This window comes from Passer montanus, unplaced genomic scaffold (assembly GCF_014805655.1).
Source record: "Passer montanus isolate IOZ18808 unplaced genomic scaffold, ASM1480565v1 scaffold1, whole genome shotgun sequence".
Classification (NCBI taxonomy): Eukaryota; Metazoa; Chordata; class Aves; order Passeriformes; family Passeridae; genus Passer; species Passer montanus.
The window spans coordinates 6,395,690-6,422,431 of record NW_024356504.1 but is presented as its reverse complement, the minus strand read 5'-3'; the positions used below and the strand labels follow the sequence as shown (position 1 = coordinate 6,422,431).

Genomic DNA, 26,742 nt, shown 5'->3' with positions numbered 1-26,742 from the left:
TTGACTCAGTAGCTTGTAGGCTTAACCTTTATTCTATCCTGGACTAACAGAAAGCTGGACAGGATCTCCTGATTATCCTATCTCTGTGGAGAAGCTGCTTTCTAGGGGATAAAGAGAAGCTTGTGAATACCTTTTAATTATTATGGGCATACTGTTGCACAGGGTAAACTAAGGGATGAGTGTGTAGCGAGCTGACTGCTGTGTGTCGAGTTCACAGGCAGGTTGCTCAGGGCAATGAGTTAATGTTGCTGTACCTTCTTCATATAGACACTTGCCATTCTTGATGCTAATGATTATGATGTTGTAATGCGGCAGCATGTATTAACTCCTAAAGAATTGGTACTAGGAGAGGCTTTGTATCTTACCCCCAATACTCAGAGGGATCTTTATAATAAAGACTTCATCCTTTAGAGAATGATGTTTAAGTAACACGTGGTGCTAAGCTGTATCCTGGTGTAGCTGATTTCTGAATTTAAGGTGATGAAGAAGGAAAGGGCTGGTGCCACTTCACCAGTCTTAAGAAATCAGAAGAGTAAGAACCTGTTGCATTGAGGAAGGTGTGGCAGTTCACAGGAGGTTCTTTGATTGCATCAAAGCAATTAATTGTTAGTCAAAGTTAATACTTGAAGAACAGATAAAGAAGATTCTCTCATGGAAACATTAACATGAAAAAAAGTGTCCTAACCTGATGATAAAAGTGACTTCATATGTTACAGCAATTCCTGTCTAACACATAGCTCCAAGTAGTTGCATGTCAGGAAGATGAAATGTAGGAAATCTATAAGAATTTAAGTAACACAATATTTATTGTTAGATCATTTGATACCAAGTAAGCCAAACTGGATATATTAATTAGCTAAATTTTATTAGAAAAAGGACCTAGATGAAAGTGTGAAGTGTTTAATATGTGAAGTTCTATATAGATTGTTATATGAAAGCAAGTAGCAATTTACAGCAAAAACTGCAAGACTTGTAGATCAGCTGCTTGATATCTACTGAGATCTGAACTGCTGTATACAAGAAAATGAATATGTATATAGGTGTTTATTTAAATTTGATGTGTTTATTTAAACTGAATAGAATTAGAATAATCTGATAATGCAATAGATTAAAGTAATTACTTGGACTAGAAGGTACTTTGACCTGAAGCAAAGTAAGGAGATCAGTAGTGTAGTAGACTGCAGTCAACTAGACTTTCCTAAAGTGTTATTGTACCTCTTTGTAGAAAATAAATAATGTGGAGTATAAAAAATCATGTGCAGGTTGAATGTGATGGACAAGCCTAATGCTTCTGTGGTGTTGATATATCCAAAACTGGGCTATTTTGTGCAACTCCGTTGGGGTTCATGGTATAGGCCAGAAAGTTTTCCTGAGCTGTGATGTATTTGCTGCAAAGCCTGCTAAAAGGCTCTCTATGGGACGGGTAAAAAAGGTGTCCAGGAACTGAATTTACTTGTGCAGAAAAATGGCAGACAGTTGATTCCTTCATTAAGTTATTTCTTTAAGACAGCAAAGGAGAATTCCTGGTTTTGCAAGCTTTCAGAAAATACTTCTCAATGGACTGATCTCTTTGTGCTGTTTCATTTACTGCCTGGAAGTAGCCATGTGTGTGCATTTTGTAGTAGAGCAGTATTCAAAGATAAAAGTGAAACTGGTGTCAGCTGAAGTAGTAGGTGGAATAGAGAGAGCTTCCAGTAAAGTATTCTGTTGCATGAGAAACATCATTTGGCCAAGTGTTCACTGAGAAGAATGATTATAATGTCTTGGCTTTGCTTGATCTTTAATTCACCCTAATTTGCTTTATTTATTATGGAAGGACACTAGAGAAACACTAATTTCCTTATTCCTTGGGGCTTTGTTTATTACACTGTAGTGAAATGAAGAGTAATGAAATGGTCAATAGTCAAGGCTAAGAAAAGGAAAGTGAATGCTTGTTTTATCAGAATAGTTTAGAGAAAAGCACTCTGCTTTTGGGTACCTAAACCCTTGATGTCTTATGCCTAAAATCTGGTTGTCTGCATTTGCTGCTTACTGTAGGTTTAAACTGTAATTATGAGCACAGGTTTGTGTTGTTGTGTGAGGTATTCAGCAAACAGGACAGCAACTGAATCAGTGTATGTGCAGCTGCAGGGGCTTAGCTGGAAGTGTGGACTGCAGACCCTGTAGTCCAAAATTAAGAATATTCAGCATCTCAGCACTGAGGATTACAAGAAATAGCTTTGGCTTATTTTCATAGATATATTTCATGGAATCAGTTTGAAAGGCAGCATTAAATACACAAACTTAGAGTGTGTCTGAGGTTATAAAATAGGTGTTACTTGACTTCAGACTTGAGAACAATTATATTGGGTTTGCTGCAGGGAAGGTCTTCCAAGAGGGAAAAAGCATAAGAATGACAAACACAGCAGATACTCGCTGCCTGCAGTGTGGCATTCCTCTCCAGATAAATGATGCTTTCACAAAGCAATTCTTGAAACAATTCCTTGGGCTGCATGTTCTTTGTTTATTTCAGGCACCTGATGCTGATTTACTACCAGCTTCAGAAGCACTGTGTCGTGTTGAGAAGTGTGACTGTATAATCTGAACAGAGGCACTGCTCCAGGGGAGAGGGATCTTCTGGTACCACCTGTGGAAAGGGTTCTGAATTTCCAGCTGGGGGGCTGGATTGGTAACCCAAAGTCCAACTGGGGTGTGCCCTGAGGAATTGTTCCTTGGGTAATGTCTTCTTGTAACACCTTACCAGCATAATACTGCCTCAGTATTACTGCACCCACACACTGGGTTATGCAAGAACTCTACAACTTGCAAGACTGTGTTACATTAGGCAAATACTGGTGCTTAAGCCCATGTAGCCCTTAAAATTGCTGCTTTAAACTGATTTCCAGGAATCTGCTGACTCTTCTGTTGTGCAGCAGAAGTGCCTGTGAATATTTTATGTGTGTGGGATTTTAATGCTGACTGTCCGCTGGTGATTGAATTGACAAAGTCAGTGGTTATTGTGAGGAAACTGATGAGAACATCTAGGCTTTGCTCCAGCTGAGTCACGTTTCTCCAGCTGGATTGAACTGCACATTCATCTTGCTTCTCCAAAGAAGCCTTGGCTATCTGTGGGAGACTCTGTGCTTATCCTTCCGCTTCCTGTGGGAGAGATAAGAACTTTTTCATCCAGTCACTGTGCCAATGACTAAAACCTAAGAACTGAACAGTGCTGGCAGGTGCAGTTTGTTGAAATAGTGTAGTCCCAAGGCCTCTGCCTGCCCAGCTGAGTGACTGCATTCTTCAGGAGCACCAGTTCAGCTGGTGGACCGGGTGCCACCCTCCTGCCCCCCAGCTGTAAAAATCCTTATCCAGCAAGTCAAACTAGTATTTTAGTGTTGGGCATTGTAGTGAAAGTGGAATATTTAAATTCACTTAAACTAGTCACACTCTGTTAATCTATTGTCACTGCTTCCATGGTGAGTTGTTTTCTTTCAGGCAATATAATTTCGTGTATATATACAAACATACACGTTAAAAACCTTAAGCAAGGTTTGATTTGTACTACTTCGTATATTTCAGTAGTGAATTTCTATCATTGAAGTTAGAAGGCAAGGAAGTACTGGTCCATTTCTACTATTTCTGACTAAAGCATTTCACATTTCTGTCAAAAATGAGATAGTTGATGAGCTTGATATTTTGTTGAAGCTAATGTACTGAATAGAAAAGGTGTTGTCTTTATATAAGACAGTTTGGGTATGATACTACAATAACAGTTTAAAGTGGGAATAATGTCAGATTTTGGTGAGAGTCTTGGCTATATATATATATATATACATTTTTTTAAATTTTTTTTTTCCTTGGAAAGGAGTCTGAGAAGAAAACCAGAAGGGTGGGTAAATTATATCTTGCTACACATGCAACCTGTGTGTGTAGCATACTCATTCCAAAAACAACCCTTCCTGTCTCCAAAGAGAAACCTCACACTTGCTCAGTATAGTTTTGAATATAAAAAAATTGGATGTTTCTTGTTCTGGTGTTTACCTGCCACAAGACAGTGTACTGCCCATTGTGTGTGGTGGTGTGAAATCCCCTGCCTTTGTGTTACAAGGTAGCCAAGATATTTGGGTCAAGTATTCTTCTACAAACATGCAAACTGTTATTTTAGATTTTAATTTTTTTATTATCATCACACCAGTGATGGAAGCTACGTTGTCTGACAGAATAAAGCTTTGTGTACTTAATTTTACTCAGGAATAGTTCAACCATAAAATAAATTCTTAGAAGTTAAAACTCTTAAACTCTGTTTTGTATTTTAGAGCCTGATCAAAGTACCAGGTGGTTTAACACCAACCTAGGAAATTAGGCCTTTAGAACAGGCAAGCAGATGGGAATGTGGTTAGTGTAGCAGAAAAACCTCATATCTGAGTCTGTCTTTGTGTCCTTAATTAATAATACCTCCCCATGGTTTTGTGGGAAGTACCTGTCTGTACTGATACCAGGACTAATGATAGTTTCAAACCTGGCCATTATCAGCTTATCTCATGTCACCAGTTTCTTTAGGGCCTGGCCTTTTGTGTCTTTCTCTGATTGTCTCCTGAGTTGCAGGTAGTTTCTCTAACCTGTTTAATGCATCATTGTTGGCATATTTATTTTGGCATTGCCTTGCAAGAGGACTTCCCTCTCTAAATTAGAGGGGAAGTTTGAGCCTTCCTCAGTTTTGCTTAGTAATATCAAGTCTGTTCTGACTTAACAGGATTCAACAAACTACAGATGTCAGGTATATAGAAATACTGCATTTAGTCAGCAGAGGGAGAAATCTTCCCTTGAGGAGCACTGTACTGATTGGGATTTGAGTAGAACATTTAGTTTAAAAAAAAAAAATATCTTGAGCTGACCAATTCTATGTCACCTTCTTCTCACAGTGGAGCAGCTCCACTGTGTATGAATTAGATACTTTGGGGACCTTCGTATAAATATATGCAGCATTTATAAATACACACACATAGAAATAAGGGTAAAAATGGGCAAGTCTGCATAACATGCTTTACAAACCCTTTTTGATAATCTGTCACAACAGTACAAGGCATTCCCATGCTATGGAACATGAGTGAATCCTTGTCCTTTCTTGTGTGAACCCTGCATGTATAAAGATCAGAAAGAGCAGGCAGTGGAAGAGGTTTCTGTTATCTGGACAGCTCTGCTCAGTTTAATTTTGACTGAAATTTTAGAATTGATTTTTCAGTATGGAAGAAAAATGTAGACTGGGTATTTCACAAAACTGTATTGAGTTATTTCAGTACTCAGTAGCTGCTAAAGTTTGCTTTAAGTGCCAGATTTGTCAAAGGCTGGTTGAAATGTCTGAATCAAACAATTGTAATGAAATACATGACCATGGCTTTTTTTCCATTTGATTAATTAAAATCTTGCATACAGGCAGTTTGAAGAAAATAGATTTTGTTTGAGCCAAGTCCATTGAATTGCACTCATAGTATGTCAGCAGCCTGTGTTAATAATACATTTATAATGAAAACCTTTGGTAATCAATCATCCCATGGTTATCCTGCATGTAATGCTGGAGCTGAAAGTGATTGAGGCAGTGTTTTCTCTGAATCACAGGGTCTTTTTGAAATGGTCACTCCTGATCATCTTACTCTTAGGCAGTCAGAGTAAGAGCTACATTTACTGTATATAGGGCAGGGAAGTAAATGATCTTCTGACAGAATTCTTTGAGATACATTTCTTTTAACTAAAATTTGGTTTGTAGGTTAGTAATTTCATTTGTAATGTAAATAAATAGCAAGCTTTTAAAGCAAAGCTTGATTATTGTGTAATTACTAGCAGTATTTCTTAAGTCTTAAATACACTTGCACTGATGTAGTTCTGATGACTATCATAGTTAAGAGATTCTCTGATATGGTTATGCTTAAGATTTTTCAGTTTTCTGCTTGTACTTTGGCAGTTGCTAGTTTGGTTTTTATATATTTATAGTTTTATGCTATCACATTCTGGTTGTATTTGTTATTCGTTCGCTTCTTGAGGTTTTGTTCTTTATGACTTTCAGTCCAAATGTATCTCAAACTTCCTCATCAACTGAATGTTAAGAATGCTACGGGATTGCAGTAGTGATAACAAGCAACTGAAATCATTATTCTCTGTCAAGAAAATGAATTTTAATATTAAATGTCTTTTTTTATTCTGAAAATATTTAGATATTACCTATTTGTATGTTTATGTATAGAGTGAAAACCAGCCATCTTTCACACCTTACCCTTGCAAACTGGAAAATATCACTGTGTCACCAGTGCTCTACTTCTCTCTCTCTACACAGAAGAAAAACAAACAGACAAATCCCTTCAGTCCAAACACACCCATGTACTGTTACAGGCAGAGTGGCTGGAAGCTGGCCCAGCAGGAAAGGACCTTCAGGTGCTGGTCAACAGCCAGCTGGAGTGAGCCAGTGCATGCCCAGGTGGCCAAGAGGGCCAAAGGCATCCTGGCCTGGATCAGCACTGGTGTGGCAGCAGAGCTGGGGCTGTGATCATCCCCCTGTTCCCAGCACTGGTGAGGTCACACCTCGAATCCTGCACCCCTCAGAGCAGAAAGACATTGAGGGGCTGGAGTGTGTCCAGAGAAGGGCAGTGGAGCAGGTGAAGGATCTGGAGCACAGATCTGATAAGGAGTGGCTGAGGGAGCTGGGGGTGTTTGGCCTGGAGAGGAGGAGGCTCAGGGGTGACTTTGTCACTCTTTTCAACTCCCTGTTGGGAGGCTGTAGCCAGGTGGGGTTGATCTCTTCTCCCAGTTAACAGGAGACACAGGATGGGAGGAACTGGCCTCAAGGTGTGCCTGGAGAGGTTCAGCTTGGACATCAGGAGAATTTCTTCACTGAAAGGGCTGTCAGACATTGAAACAGACTGCCCAGGGAGGTGGTGGAGTCACCATCCCTGAAAGTATTCAGGAAATGACTGGATGAGGCACTTAGTGCTGTGGTTTAGTTGGCATGGTGGTTGGTGAAAGGTTGGACATAATGATCTTAAAGGTCTTTCCCAACCTTAATGATTCTATGATTCAATTCAATGTGCAATGACTTAAGCTGGTGGTTCTTTTTATAGAGCATCTGGTCTTTCAAGTCATGGGATGCAATCTGAAGGAGTAATGGTTGTGGTTTCAGAATTTCTTTTGGCTCTAAGCTATATACTTTCGATATGTACTTGATTTCTTGAATTGCTGTCTGGTAAGAGTTTTTTCCAAAACCATATGACAGAAAAGCATTTTGGATCTGCAGGATGCTAATATTGTCACTCATGTTTTTTCCCTTTAAGGCAAGAACTTTTGAAGTGGAATGGATGGGGATATAATGACTCCAAATTCATCTTCAATAAGAAGGGACAAGCAGAATTCACAGGAAAAAGGTAAGCTGAAAATTTATGTAAATGAAGTATCTTATTTAGTGTTTATTTGAAAAGAGTTTAAAAGGTGCACAGTGCAGTTAATTCAAAGAAGGCAAAGAAGTTGCTTCATTTCATAGAATAAGTTATTCTGCCTTTAACAGGTTTATGGAAGTCTATACACGGGAGTCTGACATCGTAAAATAGCCTGTGGGGCTTGTTGAAATGTTTATTTAAAATGCTATAATGACAAATTAATGTGAGTCTTCTCTGTAACTTGATATAATCTGTGGGTTAATGAAATCACACTGAGAATCTGCACCATGTTCTAAAGCTTTAGATAACATGCAGCACAACAGTGAAGTTTTGAGAATCTCTTGAGCATCAACTAGTTGCTTTATTAAATTTCTACTTTGTTTTGGGAACAAAAATTTTTTCTTAACCACTGTGCATGGAGCTACTTCATCCTCTGAACTTAAAAATGAAAACTGCTCTTTGGTTGTATGTTGTGTAGTGGCACCACTTCTGATTTATTACCCTCTAACCCTTTATGCAGCAAGCTTGTTTTTCTGAGAAGTATATTTTTTGAGGAACAGCATTAAAATTAAGTCTACTTGGGGATCTCTCCATTTTGTTCCAGTGGAATTTAAACCTGTTGCCATCTTTGTGGTTTGGGGTTGTTTTTCTTCCTGAGTGGAAAGTAACCTTGCAGTCTCTTCCCTGGTTTAAAAAATACACTTTCCATAAGAATTAAAAGAATGCAGAAGAGAGATAAAATTCTGTCATTCGTAAAAATTCCTTCCTAATCTTTGAGTCTGTAAACTTGCATGAAATTAGTTGCATCAAAGCTGCAAAAACCTAACTGGGATCTTGAGCACTTCAGTTGTTAATTTTTTGATTTTCAGCCACAAATTAAAATGCCAAGCCTTGTATAAGCCAGTTCATTGTATCATATTAGGGAGATGCTATACAAAAGAATCAAAGGACACTAAATGAAAAAAAAAAGACACAGGTCAGGACTTCTGTTTTTTCAGGAAAAGAATACGTACATATTCAAGAATGGTAGGGTTTTTTCCCCATCCACACTGTCTCTAACTGAGACATAACATTAGAAATACCTCGTTGGGCCACACCAGTATAATTTCTATGGAATAGTTTGCCACAGTGGCAAAAGGAGAGTGTTTGAAGTGAAAACAGGAGAATGAGCATCTGCACAGGTGGCGTAGATGCCTCATCATTTCAGTAGCCACTAACAGGCCTGTTGTCCATAAGTTTGTCTAATAACCTCAGTCTGCTCATGCTGCCTGCCTATGCAGCATCCATGGCAGCAAGTTTTTGTGTAAAGCACCTGTGTTTTGCAGCAAGTATCCCTTACTGTTTTGCAGGACTAGGTGGATGATAGTTCTTCAGCCTATCTACTGTGTTATTGATTTATAAGACTCAGTTATATCCTCTCTTGCATTTTCTCTCCATGCTTCTGGTGTCTTCAGTCTTTGCTTTTAAGGCCCTTTGGTCTGTACAGTTCTCTGCACTCTCTCCAGCTCCACTAGATCTTTCTGGAGACAGGGACAAAAACTGTGTGCAGCACTCATGGTGTGGATACATCAGTGTTCTGCAAAGCAGCAGAAAGAGATGAACTCTCTTCTTTCTTCCCACTGCCCAGATGATGCATAGCACTGTGGGCTGCTGTTGTACGTGGTCAGTGAAGATGCCATGATACTGACTATCAGTGGGGTTCTGCCAAATATGCAGTCATGCTTTTCTTTTGGCTGTGGCAATTACCTTAACTTCCATGTTTTTTTGTCTGCTTAGTTGTTTTTTTTAAGGTCATGAGTTCCTATCAGTGTGATCAATAAATCCTGCCCTTTGCATCTTAACTTAAAACTTAGCTTATCCTTCAGCCTGTAGAAGAACCTTTTCTTCAGTTCTGTAGCAGTGTATTTTCTTAAATAACTTTTGGGATGAACACCTGTGGAAATATAAAGGAGTGTGGGATTTCATGTTCATTGTATCCATTTTATTCACTTTCTGTTTTTACACCCTGATAAAACTCCAGGGATTAGTGAAACAGGATTCCCCTTTATGAAAATTGTGTTGACTTTCCCTACAGACCACACGTCAAATGATCTTTTTTGACATCTTTGACACCTCCACAGGGGTAGATGGTACTTGCTAGTCTGAGCAACTGAAGCTGTTTTTTGGGGAGTGTCTGTGGCAGGTGGTTTTTGGGGGGCTTCTTGCACCATCAGTGTGTGCATACAAAGCTTGCTTCCTGGGCAATCATGCAGTAAACTAACTTCTCCTATGCTGTAACTTCTGTCTGTGTCTTGACTTAAAAGTTTTGGGGTCTCTGATAGCTTTAGTTGTCCTTTAAGTAAGTGATTAAGGTTACCCCTGCAATTCAGCTATAATGATAGTTTGGCAATACTGAGAAGTAGGTCTGGAGTAGAAAACACACCAAGCTGGCCTGGGTCTCTGCCTTCATTGCAAACTCTTGATGCAAATGCACTAAACTTTCATTGCTTATTGCACTTTCATCTTGAAAGAATTCACTTAATTTTTGTATGGGTTTGATGAAACAATAACAGCTATCATAGGAGGAATGACTGAATACTCTCTTCCACGCTGAAGAGTCTAGCTTGAGTTAAGGTTGTAGCCTTTTAGTTCTAGGATTAGAGCAGGGAGTTTGTCAGTAGGAGAGCTGGGAAGAAGTTGAGATGAGGAAACAAAAAGAATTGATCTTTTTGTGAAACAGGCGACTCAGTTGTAGAGTTGGTTGCACCAGCTGTGAAGGACAGGGTCATAACTGGATTTACAGTGACTGAATGATCTTAGAGGGAAGACCCAGTTAGGTCTAATGCAATGACCCAGGTGAAGACTATGGTAAGGATTCTCAGCTGCTAAAAGCTCTCAGTACTTTAAAGGAAGGAAGATCTTATTTCTCCTCTCTTCTGGGAATACTTTTGAACACATAAACATGCTGAAGGTGTGTATATGTATACAATTAGTAGCAGTAGTTTCTAGCTGTTTCCAGTGTCCCCAGCCTTCTATGTTTTTACATATGGTGCACATGGTCAAAACCAGCTCCTCTGTCCCTTGTCTGTAGGTCTGAATTTGTCACATGGCTAAACTCTTGCCAGTTTGTGCTGGAAATAATTTTACAGTGTTTGATGGATTCTAATGCATTTTGATGATGAAGGGGGAACCTCTAATACTATTTCTGTTTTCTTGAACGTGTAAGGTGTACTGAAATGGATTTGTGTGTCTGAGACTGCTGTTTCCATTGCAATGTGTCCTCTACCTGTAACCAGCATGTAAGCTTGGGTGCTGCTTTCTACACTACTGCAAGGGAGAGACCTTTCTTAAGAGTGTGGGTAGGATAACTGAAAAGCCTTATGCCCAAAGCAAAGTGGTACCATGCTGACAAATTATTTGATTCTGTGTGAAGTAAAGAACAGCTAAATACAATGAAATACGCAGTTGCATGAAAAGTGAATGTGCAGAAGCCTTGCAGGCTTGTAGGTAAATAGTTTGATTTGAAACTTCTGTTTTTGCATACATACAATTGAAGGAAGTGTATCTGACATACATTCTTTTAATTTAAAATGACCCTATGTAATATTGACTTTTCAGGTACAGATTAGGTGGTATGGTATTACCAACTTTTAAGGAATGGATAGAAAAAACCTTTGGAGCAAGTCTGGAGCACAAAACTACCTCTAGAGTAAGTAAATAGCTGAACCAGTTCCTTTGAACATTAGTCTTGGTGATAATCAAGACCACACTGTTAAAGATGATTCAGCTGTCACAGATAATTGATTTAAATGTAGTGTATTAATAGTTCAAAGTTTTTTGGGGAAAAAAATTGGTGTAGAACTACTATGTGAAACCTTATATGTCTTAGCATGACTTGTGGTTTCAGGATAGCTGGTAGTATATTTATTGAAATGAAAGTTTCCAACACAGGGAGTTTTTTGTCCTGCCTGTAGCTTACATTTCAAGACTGTAGAAAATGTTAGCCCAGAGGGAACTGTTTATACCACATTGATGTTATTCATGATAACAGAGATAGAAAATACAGGGAAGTTAAACTGTGATGTGTTTTTGGTGTGAAGATGTCAAAGTTCTTATTTGACAGTAATTTTTTTTTACATGTCTGGGTGTTGAAAACTGACTACCAGAATACTCAAGATTGATCTGAATGTTTTCAGAAAAATAACACATTGGGAATGTTCTAGGTTTTGGAAGTCATACACTGCTTTTTAGAAAGAGTAACTTAAGTTAGAGTCAGGAGACCTGACTCCCTAATTAGAGTCCCTTTGAAGCTTCAGGTTCCTGACTAGACAGCTGCTAAAGCAGTATTGGAAGCAGGCTTGTACTGTGACTGTAGCAACCCAGCTTGGGTAATGGTTGAACTCACTCAAGAGATGGGTACAGGATTGAAGCAGGTAGTCTCATAGAGCCTGAAAACTTAAATGTTTCTTCAGTCTTCTATTCATCAAGATATTCTTTCATCTGCTGTGGTTTACAGGATCTCCACCAGCCAATATATTTTGAAAAATTCATCTGGATGTGTTTTTGTTGACCAGGGTTGATCTTAACTGGCAGCTGCTTTAAGTTGCTGTGAGCAGAGGTCTTGAGAACTGTTGTTCCCTTTTTACCTGCAGAGAAAGGATAGAGCAAAGCAGAATTGGAGGACAAGTACATATTTTTAATAATACCCTGATTCCATAGTACATCTTACAGACCAGCTCCCCAGGATATCTGCCAGCAATGTTGAGTGATTTGCTAGTATGTTGTGCCCCTCTGGTTTTAATGGTCTAGTAATGTGGAGCAGGCTGACTACCTTGATATGGGATAGGACTCTTTGGAGTCTCCAATATATACCTGGACCTCTCATAGCTAGTATCACATACTGCTGCAGGTCCCTCATTTTTGTGGCTGTCATAACTCCAAGGTGTATTTCAGGTTGTCATGCTATGCTGGGTTTTCAACTTGTGCTATCAGCTAAGCATGAAGAAACACAGATATAGGAGCAGCAGAAGGGAAGAGATCTCTTGGTTCATTTGTCTTTCTGTGCCATCTCCTCCTGCCTCTGTCATGTAAGGTTGGAGGGTTCCCTGTTTCATGTGACTTTTGTGTTTTAATTAACAACAATTAAATGTACCTGCTTCTGTGATCTTCAAGATCTGTTGATGCTCTTTATTTTTTCAGATCAAACTTCATGTAGAGAGCAGTTTAGACCTAGTTCACATATGTTTCCTGACTAGCTTTTCAGGGTGCAAATTTTAAGATATTTCAGTTCTATGAAAATAAATAGAGTTGTATTTTTGTTTGTCACTGTGCATAAGATTTTTATAGATAAATATTAACTTTTTAATATTTTAGTTTTAATCTTCAAGATTAAAACTTGTGGAAGAGTTATAAAAATCAAGGTGCTTAAAGCCACCTGCAAAGAATTGTTATACCTGTTAAGTAGTTCATGCTCTCAAGAACAAAGATCTTCAGGCACTTACTGTTCAACTTGATATGAAATAATTCTGTCTGTGGAAATCCATGAAGAAACAAAACTTTGAAGTCTGAAATGTAAACTCCAGCTAGCGAGGGTTTTTCTTGAAACAAATTATTTGAAGATCTTTATTTGGTACCTACTTGTTTCTTATGTTCCCTGTGTTGCTGTCAGAGGTCTTTGAGCTAGCAAACAGCACTGTGTGAATGTGCATTAATAGCAGAATAGTAAAAGCAGCAGTTCAGGACCAGATTTACACCATGTTTACTGTGACTGGCTCCTAAAATCAAGGTGTCTCGGTAGTGGAGTGCCTCTCACCGAACAACACTTAATTTCAGCTTCTGTGTTTGTAGATGACAAGATGAATGTATTGGAGGGAAAAGGGTTTTTTTTTTAGTTGTCTGACACCTTATTTCAATAATTACAGCATTGTCCTTAAAGCAAATCAGAATGGCACATATCTCTTCCAGAAGTCAAATCACTATTAAAACTGCATTTTCATTATGTCATATGTTCCACATGAAAATTCTGACCCAAACTTTTGGCTATCCACTTGATGCTGTGAATGATGTCAGCTATTGCTAATGAACATCTTATGCAGCTATTTCTTTCTGAATTATTCCTGTCAGTACTCTTAATTTCTCCATAACCTTCCATAATTTTTGTAAGGTGGACACTCCATCACAATAATACAATTTTCCTGATAAGTTTAAATCCTACCTTCATCATATCTCACAACTTTTAGACTCAACCTATTCAGAATAGATTGCTGCTGTTTTTGCCATATATTGGCAAAAAGTATCAGCTGCTTTGAAGGTTATGTAGAGCAAGGATAGGCAAACTCTGTTCTAGGAAAGAAAACTTTGTTGTGAGTATAATTTTTGTAGAAGGCTAACTTCAGAAGATGAAAGCACAGTGATTTCCATTTTGTTATTCTATGTTTGCATATGTCAAGAAGCATAGGTAGGGCTTGTCAAAGAGATGTCTTAAATTTCTTTGGCTAGGTGGGACATGACTGCACAATACTTTTTGAGGTAGGGTTATAAATTAGTTCTTTCTGGCTTATTTCCTGAGAGCTTTATAGCAGAAGTGCAAGTGCATTCTTCTCTTTGGGTTGATGTCAGTTCATTTTCCAGCAAGGCTTGCATGGAAGAAGTGTGAAAGCATTGCACTCTTTCAACTAATTTTTGTTCAATGCCTGATTTTTAAAAGTGTATTTAAAATAAAAGATATGGTGGTAAAAAAACTTTCAGTTCTGCTCTCAGACTTGAGGGACTTTGTTAACAGGAAATAAGACTCTTGACCAACATTTTCTTTTGCAATAAGACTTGAAGTCAGGAAGTTACATTTTAGTCATCAGACAAGCTTTTTATCTAATTTTAGAACTCTTTAATTAGAGGCCATTTGTGATAGAAGACATATTCCTTTAGGGAGATTACCCATATTTGCTCAATTTTTAAGGAGAAAAAAAGGCATGGTGTTTTTGGAATCTTCAAAGCACGTAAGAGTCTTGCACTTAATGTCTGCAAAATATTTTTTTTAAATCTGAATCTTGTAAAGAATTCTTGTTCTCTAAGTGGGTTTAAAAAGTTGACGCATGAACTACTTTTAAACTATTTTAATGTGCCCAGTAATTAAAAGTGTAGTTCAGAAAAGAGAGTTAAGTGGTTGTGTCTACACTTCAAGAAGCTGTAAGAGTACTAGACAAGACATCAGTTGGAAGAATGGGCTGTTAGAAAATCTTAAGCAGAGGTTTTCCCTCTGCTTTACAGAATGTTGATTTAAGGTCTGTTGGTAAGTCACAATGTCCTGTGTAGCTTCTTGGAAAGAACACCTTTCCCAGGTGTTCTTCAGGACTTTAGATGGGGACACCTGTATGTATGTGGCTCAAACCTGGGCTTTATGGAATCTTTCTTATAGGTGAGGTCTTTTTTACAGGTGAGGTCTGCTTGTTGTGTGCCAGTTATGTTACATTAGTCATGATGTAGTTTTGCCTAGCACTGGACTTCGGATTAGGCTTTAGGTCCAATTAGGATTTAACTCTGAGGACATGACAGGAGGAGGGGAAGTGGGTTAGTGAAAACAACTCTAAGTAGTGAAGACTTTGCAGCAGCTTTAGGATGTATTCTGGTACCTTGAGAAGGCTTAAAAAGAAAATTTGTTCAGTATGCATTCACAAGCTCATGTATTTCTCTTTATTTATTAGGACAAAGAAAGGTAAGAATGTGCTACTGAAATAAAACTTCTTGTGTGCAGAGTAGGATAAGCCAGATTGGTGGTTTGAAGATGTGAAGGAGAACTGATGTCTTTCTGATCTGGAATAGGTGTGTTTGGGTATCAGTCAGTGTTAGCCTGTTTTTCTTATTTGTGTTGTATAGAAATACTGTAAAGTGAACCTATCTTTAATGTATTTTCTTGTATCGTAGGCATCCTTAAATGTTAATGATGTACCTCCATCCATTGTAAATGAAGAATTTCTTCAGGATCTTAGAGCCACTAAAATCTCGTATTCCCAGGATGCAGAAGATAGGGTATTCAGAGCTCATGGTAAGAGAACTTCATTTGCATAACTGTGCTGCTTTCAACACTTTCTTGTTTGACCTTGGTAACTTATTGTTTGTGTTCCAGGTCACTGCCTACACGAGATATTTGTACTCAGGGAAGGAATGTTTAAGCGAATTCCTGATATAGTTGTATGGCCTGGTAAGTGTTTATTGTCTTCTGCCTTCTGAGCTGGGAGGCCATTGTTTGCTAAACTCTTGTGCTTTCTGGTCAGGGGAAAACTGTCTCTTGGTTCACTGACTTCACTCATCTTTACAGAAACTGAAGGAATTTTCTCATGAATGGTAATCATGTTTGTTTAGCATCTGGACTGCAGGTTGTGTCTGTGAAATTCTATCATTTAGTGGGGAAGTCAGTTTATTACTAGATAAGCTGATAGATATGTAGATATATGTATTATATAGATAGATAAGATTAGCTGAAGTTTATGTTGACTGATGAATTTTCCACTTAAGTAACCACTGTGTAATGCGAATGTGTATGTTCAGCAAGAGGAGTTGTCAAAAATGGCAGTCTCAATTTTGGGTTCTGAAGGTGTACATGATGCTAGAAGGGTAGTGAAATGTTTGTATTGAAGTACTTTTGGTTTTATACATGCTGTACTTCAGTGAAAAAAAAAGTGTAACACCTGTAACTCCTGTCAGAACACTTTGCACTGCTCTTTCTTCCAGCCACTGATCTTTTGTAATCTGAGTATAGGCTAGGCCTGCTTGTTTCAGTCTAGTAAAAGGATACAAATGCTTTTTTTTCACTTGATCATGTGCTCTCTGGTCACTAGGAACTACTCCATGTGTCATTCTTCACTAGTGAACGAAAAGAATTTGCAGGAGGTCTCAATCCATGAGTAGAGCAAGAGACTAAAACTGTAGTTAGTTCTTCAAATGTAGAATTGTTTGAGGTCTAAAATGTATAACTGATACTTCCGAGCCCAGCTCTTACTTAGTGCCTAACTTTGAAATGTCTTCCTTGCTGGTGTTGGAAAAGGGGCTGCTGCTTAATGAGACTGCAGTATTTAATAATAAGCACAAATAACAGTACCAAGCAGAATGTCTATTTTTTAACTGTTTGTTCTTTTTTAGTTTGCCATGAAGATGTAGTTAAAATTGTGGAATTAGCCTGCAAACACAATCTCTGCATAATACCATTTGGTGGTAAGCAAAATTATAAAGTCTCATAACTTGCTGTTTGAGGTTATTCGTGAAAATGTCTTCTACTTCAGTTTAAATACATGTTCTTCATTACTTGTGCTCTGTTCCCACAGTGTGTATAAATTAGGGGTTTTTGTTCCACTGTTGAAAATTCAAAGTTTCAGAGAGGCTTGTGGTCAAACACTGCTGCAAAATTATTCTAATTTCCTTGTAGATGTTGTTCAGTAGAAACTCCTGTAGCAAGGGGTTTCCAAGAAGTGTTCCAGATACAGAGTACAGTTAAAGGCCTAAAGAATGCATAAAGGACTTCCAGTTTTCACTGTGGATGTCTTCTCTAAGCCTGCTGAAGTAGAGCTGGGAGCTACCTTGTTTTAACATAGAGCATAGGAAACAGCGGGTTTTGGCTTTCATGAGCTCATTCTGTGATAAGGTTTTTGTCAAGAACTCTTAATTGTGTGGTATAAATCTGTGTTTTGCTTGGTACTTGCTTATGCTGTAGTACAGCCCTTGCAAAAGGGCATTAACTATTTAAGAAAATGAGCATTTCACTTGAAGATGATAGCAAACCTGGTGAGCTGGTTCCTCACTAAACACTGTTACCCTTGCCAGGTGTGTCTGAAGGACTGCAAAACAGCTAAAAGTCACATTTTAACTGATAGTAGTAAACCAGTAGACCTGAAAGTGGCAATATTGACTATTTCTTGTTCACTGTCCAGGGTACAGAAAGATCTTTAGGTTGTTTTCCAAGTTTGTTTCTAGTAAATTGCAGTCAACTTTTGAAGTTATTACAGTAGTGCTTGGTATTTAAGGGAAGTGCCACCTTTTCCATCACTGGAAACAAAGGTGATGGACCTCACTGCTCTTGCAAAGTGTTTTATTAGCTGGGACTTTCTCTGTACTTGCCATTGTCTTTTCTTCTCGTAGCCTGCTGTGGATCTTGAGTATCCTCTTTATCCTTTTTTTTTAATAGTTAAAGCCTTTCAGTTTATTTTTTCTTTCAGATGAGTATTACGTTCCTGTACTAGGCAGACTTCTTATTCCAAGTTTGTAGGTTGAAATGTAGTGGCTTCCATAGTGATAGCTAAAGAATATACAGAAACTATAGCTCTCTGGTTCTTGAATAGCTTTGTAATTTGTTACCCTTCTTTGTTTTAAAGCTCTGTGCTGGGCTTAACAGAAGCAGCTGAGATGGTCACAGAATGTCATGTTTGTTATGGAGTGCTGCTAAAGCATTGTTCAGCTCCACAGCTGCCTTGATTTTGTGAAACCTGGTCTGGAGAAGGAGGCAGCCTTAAGAGTCTAATCACTAGACTCAGTTAACTTAAGTGATCTTTATTTATTCAGTTCTATATCAGAAAGGAGGGACAGAGGCATTCTATTGGAAGAAAAGCTACTTTGAGAATTTTATGATCACAAAATATCATTCCCATATTTGCAGGAGGGACAAGTGTCTCTAGTGCCCTTGAATGTCCTGAAGAAGAAAAAAGAACAATTGTCTCCCTGGATACATCACAAATGGTATGATCTCTTAAAGTTTTATTTGAATTTTTTTAAAATCATCTTACAGTTACTTGGGTGATCACTGCAGAGTAGCATTTCTTTCTTTTCCAGAATAAAGTAGGGATGGAAGTATTAATCAGCACTATGATGTTAAACTGGTACTCCTTCAGTTTGTTTTTCTGATATTAGTCCTCTACTACTTTATATGACCTGTATGTATTCAATAAGAAAAAAAAAATATCACTGTTAAGCCTTATAGCAGCTTCAAGTGATCAAACTCAGAGAAAGCTCCTCTTCTTCTATATTGGAATTTGTACTGAGGATAAATGAAAGGCTGGAAGGAAGTTGTTATTGCAAATTTCACTGGTTTTTGCACTAGACTTCAAATTACTTAAAGCAAAGATTAATAAGGTGACCTAATACATATAAATCAACTTGAAGGATAAACTTTCAAGAAATAACTGGGGTTTTTGTGTAGATAGCATCTTGAGAATGTGAAGTTCATAGTTTTATGGCAGTCTAGAAATGAAGTTCTGTAAAATTTATTGCTGGTTTTCATCTTTTCATTATGAAGAGCTTTGTACTTTTAAAATGATAGATTTATGGCTACTTGGTAATGAGATGCTTCAGAAACAGCTCTGTATCTTTGATGTAAGGCTCTACTGCCTTCAACTACCTGCTGAGCTCATTAAACTCCTTTAGCCTTGAAGGTAAGACTTGGGGTTTGGCTCAGTTTTCTGCCCTCAGTGGTTCTTCAGTTAAACAAAGTGATTTTTTTCTGCAGAGGTGGTACTTGTATGCTGAAGGAAGCTCTTCAGGTGTCTATCAGAATGAAATCCAACAAGTACACTGGTGACTCAGGATTTCATTTGAACTCCTTGATTTATAGCCCACAGCTTTGACTTCTGTCAGGTGTAGGTGTGGCAGGGAAATGTGGTTAATTCTTACTATCTTGCTTTTTTGTCAGTTAGATGTGTAAATAAGGATTGAGTCAGAAAATAAACCAGTTTCATGTGTCTTGAATGACTGCCAGCCAGTTCTTGTAATCATTAATGAAGGAATTAAATAAGACAATTTAGGTGAAAGGAAACATTGTCAAAGTTTAAACATAGGTGTCTCAGAGCAGTTCAGATGATTGCTGAAGCTTTACTATTTTAATAAATGCTTGATAGTTATCTTTATGCAATATGGACCCTATATATAAGATAAAAACTGATTTATATAGGCATCTGAGATCAGTTAAGCAGTTTATGTTGAAACTGAAGCAGCTGAAGTAGTTCACTTTGAATAATTAATTAGTCCATACTTTGTGAGAGAGAGACTCCTGCTAGAGTTTTGATTTAATTCTTTCTGGCTTTTTTGCTTTTTATTCTGTAAACATCCCTGGTATAAATTGAAAGATGTATGTGTTAGTCTCTTGTAGTGGTGACTTCATAAATTGAAACCTGTTCTGTAGCAGTTTGAGGGAGTGAAGAGCCTCAGCTTCCACTGGTGTAATAACTGGAGTGGTATCAATAGTAAATTGTATGACTAAGCATGTTTATCCTATAGCATTAGGGAAGGAACTAAATAGAAATCTTAAACACTCATTGTTTTGATTGGCTTTTCCACAGAATCGGATTCTCTGGATAGATGAAAAAAACTTGACAGCTTGTGTAGAAGCTGGCATTGTTGGACAAGATCTGGAAAAACAGGTATTTTTATCTGGTTAAGTTTCTAGTATTTTTTAATATTTTTCTTAGATTTTGTTTATATCTTGTCCAAAGCATTTAATTAATTCTTAATTCTTGTGTGTTTTCATGCAGCTGGTAAGAATTACATGCAATGGTTATGAACCCATCCTTCCTAATATATGACCAGTAAACATACAAAGCCACAAGTTCCTGTGGTATAGAGAAAACCATGAACTAAGTGAATTGCTGTAGACAGGATGTAGAAGTGACTTTCAGCCTTGAAGTTAGAACCACTGTGTACAACAGAACATAGTTAATGATCCATGTTACATGGTATACTGAAATACAGCTGTTCAACATGATTGTTATCAGTTGGTCAGTGCAATAAATTGATTATCTCAAATGCACTAATGCAGTTATCACTTAATGTGAGACTGCTTGGCCTTTAATTCTTGCTGTTTGACAGCTTTGGTGTTGTAATTCTGAGGGCATCCTGTCAACCTCAGGTGCTGTGCAGATGGCAAGGCCAAGTTAATGTAGAAAAATGAGAAACAAGTGACTACTTAATGTACAGGAATGCATGATGTGCATCACAAGTAGTTGACAATGTTGCATACAGGAAGCCCAGCCAGATGGCTGTATATTAAAACACATCTCTCCTTGAGAGAATTAAGTACAGGCAATTTGCTCAATTTTTCTGCAGACCTGCTGCATATCACATTAGGATAGAAGGAACAAGAGATTAAATGCCTTATTTATTGGCAGCATTTGTGCAAAGTTGGCAGTTACCTAAGTTATAATTTCTTTTTGCAGATGTATATGAATTTGCACCTTGTTTTGAACAATAGAGTTCTCAGTTTTAAAATGCTGGGGAGGAGTATTATAGGGTGATATGTAGCACAGGTGTGCACAGTAGGAGCAGATTCAATTTTCATGTCAGGTACATATCCAAGATAAAATTTCATAAATGGGTGTGTGATCAGGATACTTATTTAAAAAAAAAAACTAACCCAAACAAACCAAACAGGTATAGAATATTGAATTTAGAATACTAAGTTAATGCAGGACCTGTAGGATGTATTTTTTCTTTTCTTTTCTTTAGCTTGCTGAAAGTGGCTTCTGTACAGGCCATGAACCAGACTCCATGGAATTCAGTTCACTAGGGGGATGGGTAGCAACACGAGCATCAGGCATGAAAAAAAACATCTATGGAAACATTGAAGATCTGGTAAGTAGTTTTAATACTTATTATAATTTCAGATATTTAACTTATTATAATGACTCACAGGGGGAGAGTAAATAGTGTTTCTTTTTGTAATATAGTTTTAGTATCAAAGCTTGACTGACGTTTTTGTTTCCTTGTTTTTGGTATTAGTACTGGTAATCCTTATCACTTACATAAAATTAATTTTCATTTCAGCACTCACTGACTATCTTAAGGATTTGTTACTTTGTCTTGACTCTGGTGCTGTCTTCTACCATTTTGGACTCTATACTCATCCTGTGTAATAATCCTGTCAAACTTCCAGAAGTCCCACGTTCTCTCCTACCTGTTGTGTGTAGCTGAAGATATGTAGCTGAACTGTCTGACAGCAAGCAGCTCCCCACCTTCCTACGTGCCCATGGCTAGCAGTATTTGTTAAATCAGTAGGCTGATCTAATTGAGCATGTGGGTGCACAGTGGTGAGATCTAGTGCCACCACATGGTTTGTAGGAATCCAGAGGAAAGAAGCAGTGGACTGGGAATGGCAGTGTTCTACTCTTGAATTTGTTTTAGTCATTAAAATGGTTCACCTTTATATTAACTCAGATAATTTTTTTTATTTTTAAGCATACTTTTTGATTTTCAAGTCTATGTTTTCTGTAACAACAAATACATTGAATATATTGAAGATAAATTATCACTAGTCAGACTTTGCCTGCCTTTTTGCTTCAAATTTCCAGCTTTCTCTCATAATTTGTTTAACCCTTCCATGTGTGAATTTTTTCCTTCTTTCCTGCAGCACACTCTGGGTAATGTATCCATGTTACCTCAGGCTTTTTCATCAGCTCATAGTTTAGACATATTTGTTTTGTGCACAGGTGTGACACTTCACTGTCAGTGACTGAGGCTGGCAGGAGCTACTCCGTTTTTATTTGTAGACCTGGCTGAAGTAAAACTCGTAGCACTTACAAAGTGTCATCCCTCCCCTGCTGCCTGAATGGTGCAGTTCTGCTTGTTCTGGGAGTTGTGAAGCTGAAGGCTTCTCTATTATGGAAGCATAACTTTAGGCTAAAACAGCTTCTGAAATTTTCATTAGAAGGAAATAGGATTGGAAATTGATTCAGAACAGTTCATGAGTTTCAAAATAGCATGGTGAGAATGTTTCAAGGAAGTGTTTACCTTTTGAGGAACTTTATATCTTGAAACAGTGTGTTATATAAGCTGCCTAAAATCCACTTACTGCAGAATCAACGCTTCATAAATTGCATAGAGTGAAAATTACTTAACTACCTGTGCTTGAAAGTTTTAAAGCCATTAGCTGAAATTCAGTAATTTTGCTTCATTTAAAGGCATCACTAAAGCAAAGCTGAAACTCTGCCCTTCCTTGGTATAAGGTATAAAATAGAGGATTGAATTGAATAGAGGATTAAAAAAACCCACATGTGAGCTCTATTGCATGGGCCTGAATTAAGCTGGAAACATAACACTGAAAAATATTTTTAAAAAAAACAGCCTTCTAGCCCTACACGTGTCAGTCTTATGGCAGCTTTTATATTGACAATCTATTTCACAAAGTATTTCACTACTTCTGTCTTTCCGTCTAATTGAAATATTTTTGTAGCAATCAATGACTGAATTATAGTAGCTTCATCAAGCAGCAGTTCTAAAGCAAAACTTAAGCAAAGCTTAAACTCTCACTTTTTCCCTCTGTAGTACAGTGTATATTCTGAATTAAAATCCTGGTGTATATAAAGTTCTATCTGTGCAATTCTACACTGAGAAACAAAACAATTTTAACTGGTATTGCCTGGATGTAGCCACCAGTTGGTATGATTTGTCATAGAGTGGAAGCTATCTGTTGTTGGGGAAACCATGCTGTGTCAAAATAATGGTTGGTAACAGTTCTGTTTCTTGGAATTGCCTACACAATGTCTAAAACCTATAAAGCCAAACTGTATCAAACTTAGTATGTTTTGTGGAAAATAAATATAATAAAAATCTGTGCTTAATGCTAATATTGATGGCCATTGCACTTTGTTTAAACAGGTGATTCATATAAAAATGGTAACTCCTAGAGGAATAGTAGAAAAAAACTGTCAAGTACCTCGCATGTCAACAGGACCTGATATCCATCACTTCATCATGGGATCTGAAGGTATAAACAGAGTAATTTCTCATACTGCATCTTAATTCAGTTTCCATAATGCTTGATCATTGAGCATCTCTAATGCTGTGACTTCCAGTGTGTTGATGGGTGGCATTGGACCTGTAGAGTCAGCCTACAAGTCTAGTAACAAAGAGCAGGATTTAGAGAATATATTGTGAGAATTCACATTTTACTACATGTAAAAAGTAAGGAAGAAGTCACCTGCTATTGCAAACTGAATTTTTGGGATTTCTGATTTATGTTAACTTACAACATTCTGGCACATGTTAAGTTGGGTCTGGTACATGTTAAGCTTGCAAGCAGTTCATGTTGGAACATTTTGCTCAGTTTTTCTCCTCTCCTGAAGGAACCCTTGGAGTGGTTACTGAAGTTACGATAAAGATCCGCCCACTCCCTGAATACCAGAAGTATGGCTCTGTGGTCTTCCCCAACTTTGAGCGAGGGGTGGCCTGCTTGAGGGAAGTGGCAAAGCAGGTAAGGAAAAGCTGGATGTTGACTTCACTCAAGGACTCATGGATTCTAGTAGGGGTATATTGATGCTTCAGTATTTCTGGCAGTTGTTAACCAGGAGGTTAAGGCAGGAATCTGATAAGCATCCATGAAATGCAGGATATGGTCCATGAGGATTTTGGCAATTACTCAGCTCAGGACTGAGCATGTTGGAACTTTGCTTGGTATTCTGAACCAAAACATGGACAAGCCTTTAATGGCTTGTTTCAGTGGGAGTTATTTTCATATTGCAGCCTGAAAAATTCAGCTTTGTATCTCCTTCAGCTGAGAACTTTACCCTTAGATTAATTAGGGCTATGTAAAAGGGAGCAGTGTTTAAAGGAATTGAGTTGCATACAGGAAAAAGGCAGTTCAATTCATGGCTTTGAAGTGATAAAGGAGCACAAGGAATGCAATGGAAGGATATAGCCTGTATTTAGAAATCACTGCCTGGAGCACAGTGACATGGACAGGTGTGATGGATATTTCCAAGTGGAATTGTGCTTACACTGTAGTATTTAAATAGAGAATAGTGCGGCAGATGGTTTCAGGTAGTGAAGTATTTAGATTTCAAAGTTCTCTAGTACTTTTCCTCAAGGCTGTGCATCCAAACAAATTTTAGTCTGGCTAGCCTCTTTCTCCACTGACTACCTTTCCTCTGTTCTGTGCAAAACATAGCAAATTATATATATGAATGGTAGAATGTACCCTGAATTGGGGAGATAATTTCAGAAATGTTTTACTTAATGCCAAACTAAACACAGCTTTACATTTTTTCCAGTGATTGGTCTAAATTAATGGCTTAATGTTCCAAGCCAGATGTTCAAACTGGTATGTGAATGACATTATATGCTAGTCAGCAGCACTTGCCAGTTTTTCTGTCGTGCTTCTACCGCTAGTGCTTGTCCTTCCTTTTAAAGGTACCTAAGCAGACTTTTTGGGAATGCTTAGTCATGTGGCTTATCAACATTTAAAACCAGTTAAGGAACTCGTGTTTTCCCTGTCTATGGGCTTAGTTAGAGGGGGAAAAAAGAGGCATTATTTGCCACTTAATGTTGCTCCATTTCTAAGCTTCTGTTGCTGCTGCTGCTGTTTCTCTGCTTACTTCAGCCTGAACTACTTATTCTCTTCTGTTGCCCCTCACATCAATCTGAGTAGTAATTACAATGATTGCTGTCTGAAAAGCTCTTTTATGTATCAGTCCACTTTAATGTAAGAATAATCAGGTTGTGGGTGGGTTGGTCTCATTTAAAACCATTCCCACAGCCTTCTGTCTATCTGCCTGGTGAGCTCCCTTAGTTCTTCATGTTTTCTTCCTCTTGTGTGACCAAATACCTATTAATGATATTGTGAGGAGTGAACATGTCAAATGAAGTGAAAGAGCAGTACTTCCATATCCATGTGATTAGATGATGACTGGCCTAAAATTGAGACTTTTGTCATATTCCTCTGGCCATACATTTCAGTATGACTGGACATGGCCATCAGTTAGTATATGATGTAAGCACGTACATGACCAGAAACTTACCTAAGTGAAGGCAGCTGTTCTTACAGTTTTTCAGATTCCTGTACAGTGCAGAATCTAGATTAGACCCAAGTTCAGATTTTGATTGCAGTCTGACAGCAGAGCATGAGTGTACCGGGTCAAGCCAGGATTAAATCAGCTCTTTTCATAGCAGCATGTGGTGTTAGCTTTTGTATCTGTAACCAAAAGAGTGTTAACACACCAGTGTTTTAGTTATTGCTAAACAAAGTGTGCACAATGTCAAAGCTTTTTCTGTTTCTCCCTCTCTTCCCACCACCAAGTGTGTTGGAGCAGATAAGAGGCTGGGAGGGTACACAATTGGGACAGCTGACCCAAACAGACTAAAGGCAGATACCATATAACGTCATGATCATAAATAAAATAGAGGAGGGTGTTTCATAGGGGTTGCCATTGCTTGAAGACTGGCTGTATATTGGTCAGCTGATGGTAATTGATTGCTTTTTGCATTGTGCTTTTGTGGGTTTTTTTTTCCATTTTGCTTACCAAGCTGTCTTCATCTCAACCCATGGGTTTTTCAGCTTTTGCCCTTCTGATTTTTCTTCCCCATCCCACAGGGGAGGAGGCTCAGTGAGCAGCTGTGTGGTGCTCAGCTGCATGCCAAGATGACCTTCAACAATTACACACATAATAACAATCCATTGAAAAAGTTGCTGCATGCCAAGATGACCTTCAACAATTAAACTTTTTCAATGGATGTTATTATGTGTGTATCTCTGATTACACAGAAACATAAGCTTGTACTAAACAAGTGTGCTATCTTTAGTGCATATGCCGTTTTAGAAAAATACTCAAGATGTGAAAATCAATGTTTTTGGACTATTACTGTGTTGGCTTGAGGTTAAACTGAAAATTCTCAATGCATTATATCTAGACATACCTAGTAGGTGTTGTTATTCCAGTGAAAACAACTTATAGTCACCCTGTTTCAATGATGGTGATGGCCAGAGGTCTCTGGTATCAAAGTGTGCTTTCTTATATGCTGTTTTGAAATGAAAATTTGATGGTAACGAATTTAAAAACCAACTATGTACGTAATCTTTTTATTCTTCCTTCCTCTACTCCCCTAACTTTGCCTCTAAGAGATGTGCTCCTGCATCAATTCGCCTTGTTGACAATGCACAGTTTCAGTTTGGTAAGTATGTAGATCATTGTGGAGCATCATATTTCCAAGGGCTTTTTGGTAGCTTAAGTCTGTTTTGGGTAGTAATTCTTCTGCTCAAATCTAGACAGGGCAGTGAACCCAGAGTTCAGTCTCCAGATAGTGCTGAACGTGAGTTTGGGAAGCAGAAGCCTGTCTTTGTCTCTGAGGAAACACTATCAGCTACTTGACTCAATAAAAAGCCATGCTCTGCCTATAAATGAAATGGGTTTTCTGCTGTTTCATTTCTTGACATTTAGTCTATTGGTGAGATTGAAATTCTGGAATCACTTCCTCTGTTTAGCTGTAAAGGAGTAGAGATTCTACTTAAGTAATTTTTTAGACTGTGGTTTAATAAATTCATGTCTTTTCACAATTTCTGTGTGCTTACTGAAGTGTGCTTGTAGGTGTCCTCCTTGGGTTTGTGTCTGCAGAGAGACTC

At 38.0% G+C, this 26,742-nt stretch overlaps 1 protein-coding gene across 1 annotated transcript in view; it reads left to right on the top strand.

The window, feature by feature from the left end:
- AGPS (alkylglycerone phosphate synthase) overlaps positions 1-26,742 on the top strand; it is a 58,862-nt gene that overhangs the window by 13,685 nt on the left and 18,435 nt on the right. The window contains exons 3-13 of the mRNA XM_039701914.1: positions 7,299-7,388; positions 10,998-11,088; positions 15,300-15,420; positions 15,502-15,576; positions 16,515-16,586; positions 18,022-18,101; positions 19,697-19,777; positions 20,859-20,984; positions 23,007-23,115; positions 23,474-23,601; positions 26,243-26,294. Coding sequence (XP_039557848.1) covers positions 7,299-7,388; positions 10,998-11,088; positions 15,300-15,420; positions 15,502-15,576; positions 16,515-16,586; positions 18,022-18,101; positions 19,697-19,777; positions 20,859-20,984; positions 23,007-23,115; positions 23,474-23,601; positions 26,243-26,294 — 1,025 coding nt within the window. The remainder of the gene's footprint in view (positions 1-7,298; positions 7,389-10,997; positions 11,089-15,299; positions 15,421-15,501; positions 15,577-16,514; positions 16,587-18,021; positions 18,102-19,696; positions 19,778-20,858; positions 20,985-23,006; positions 23,116-23,473; positions 23,602-26,242; positions 26,295-26,742) is intronic.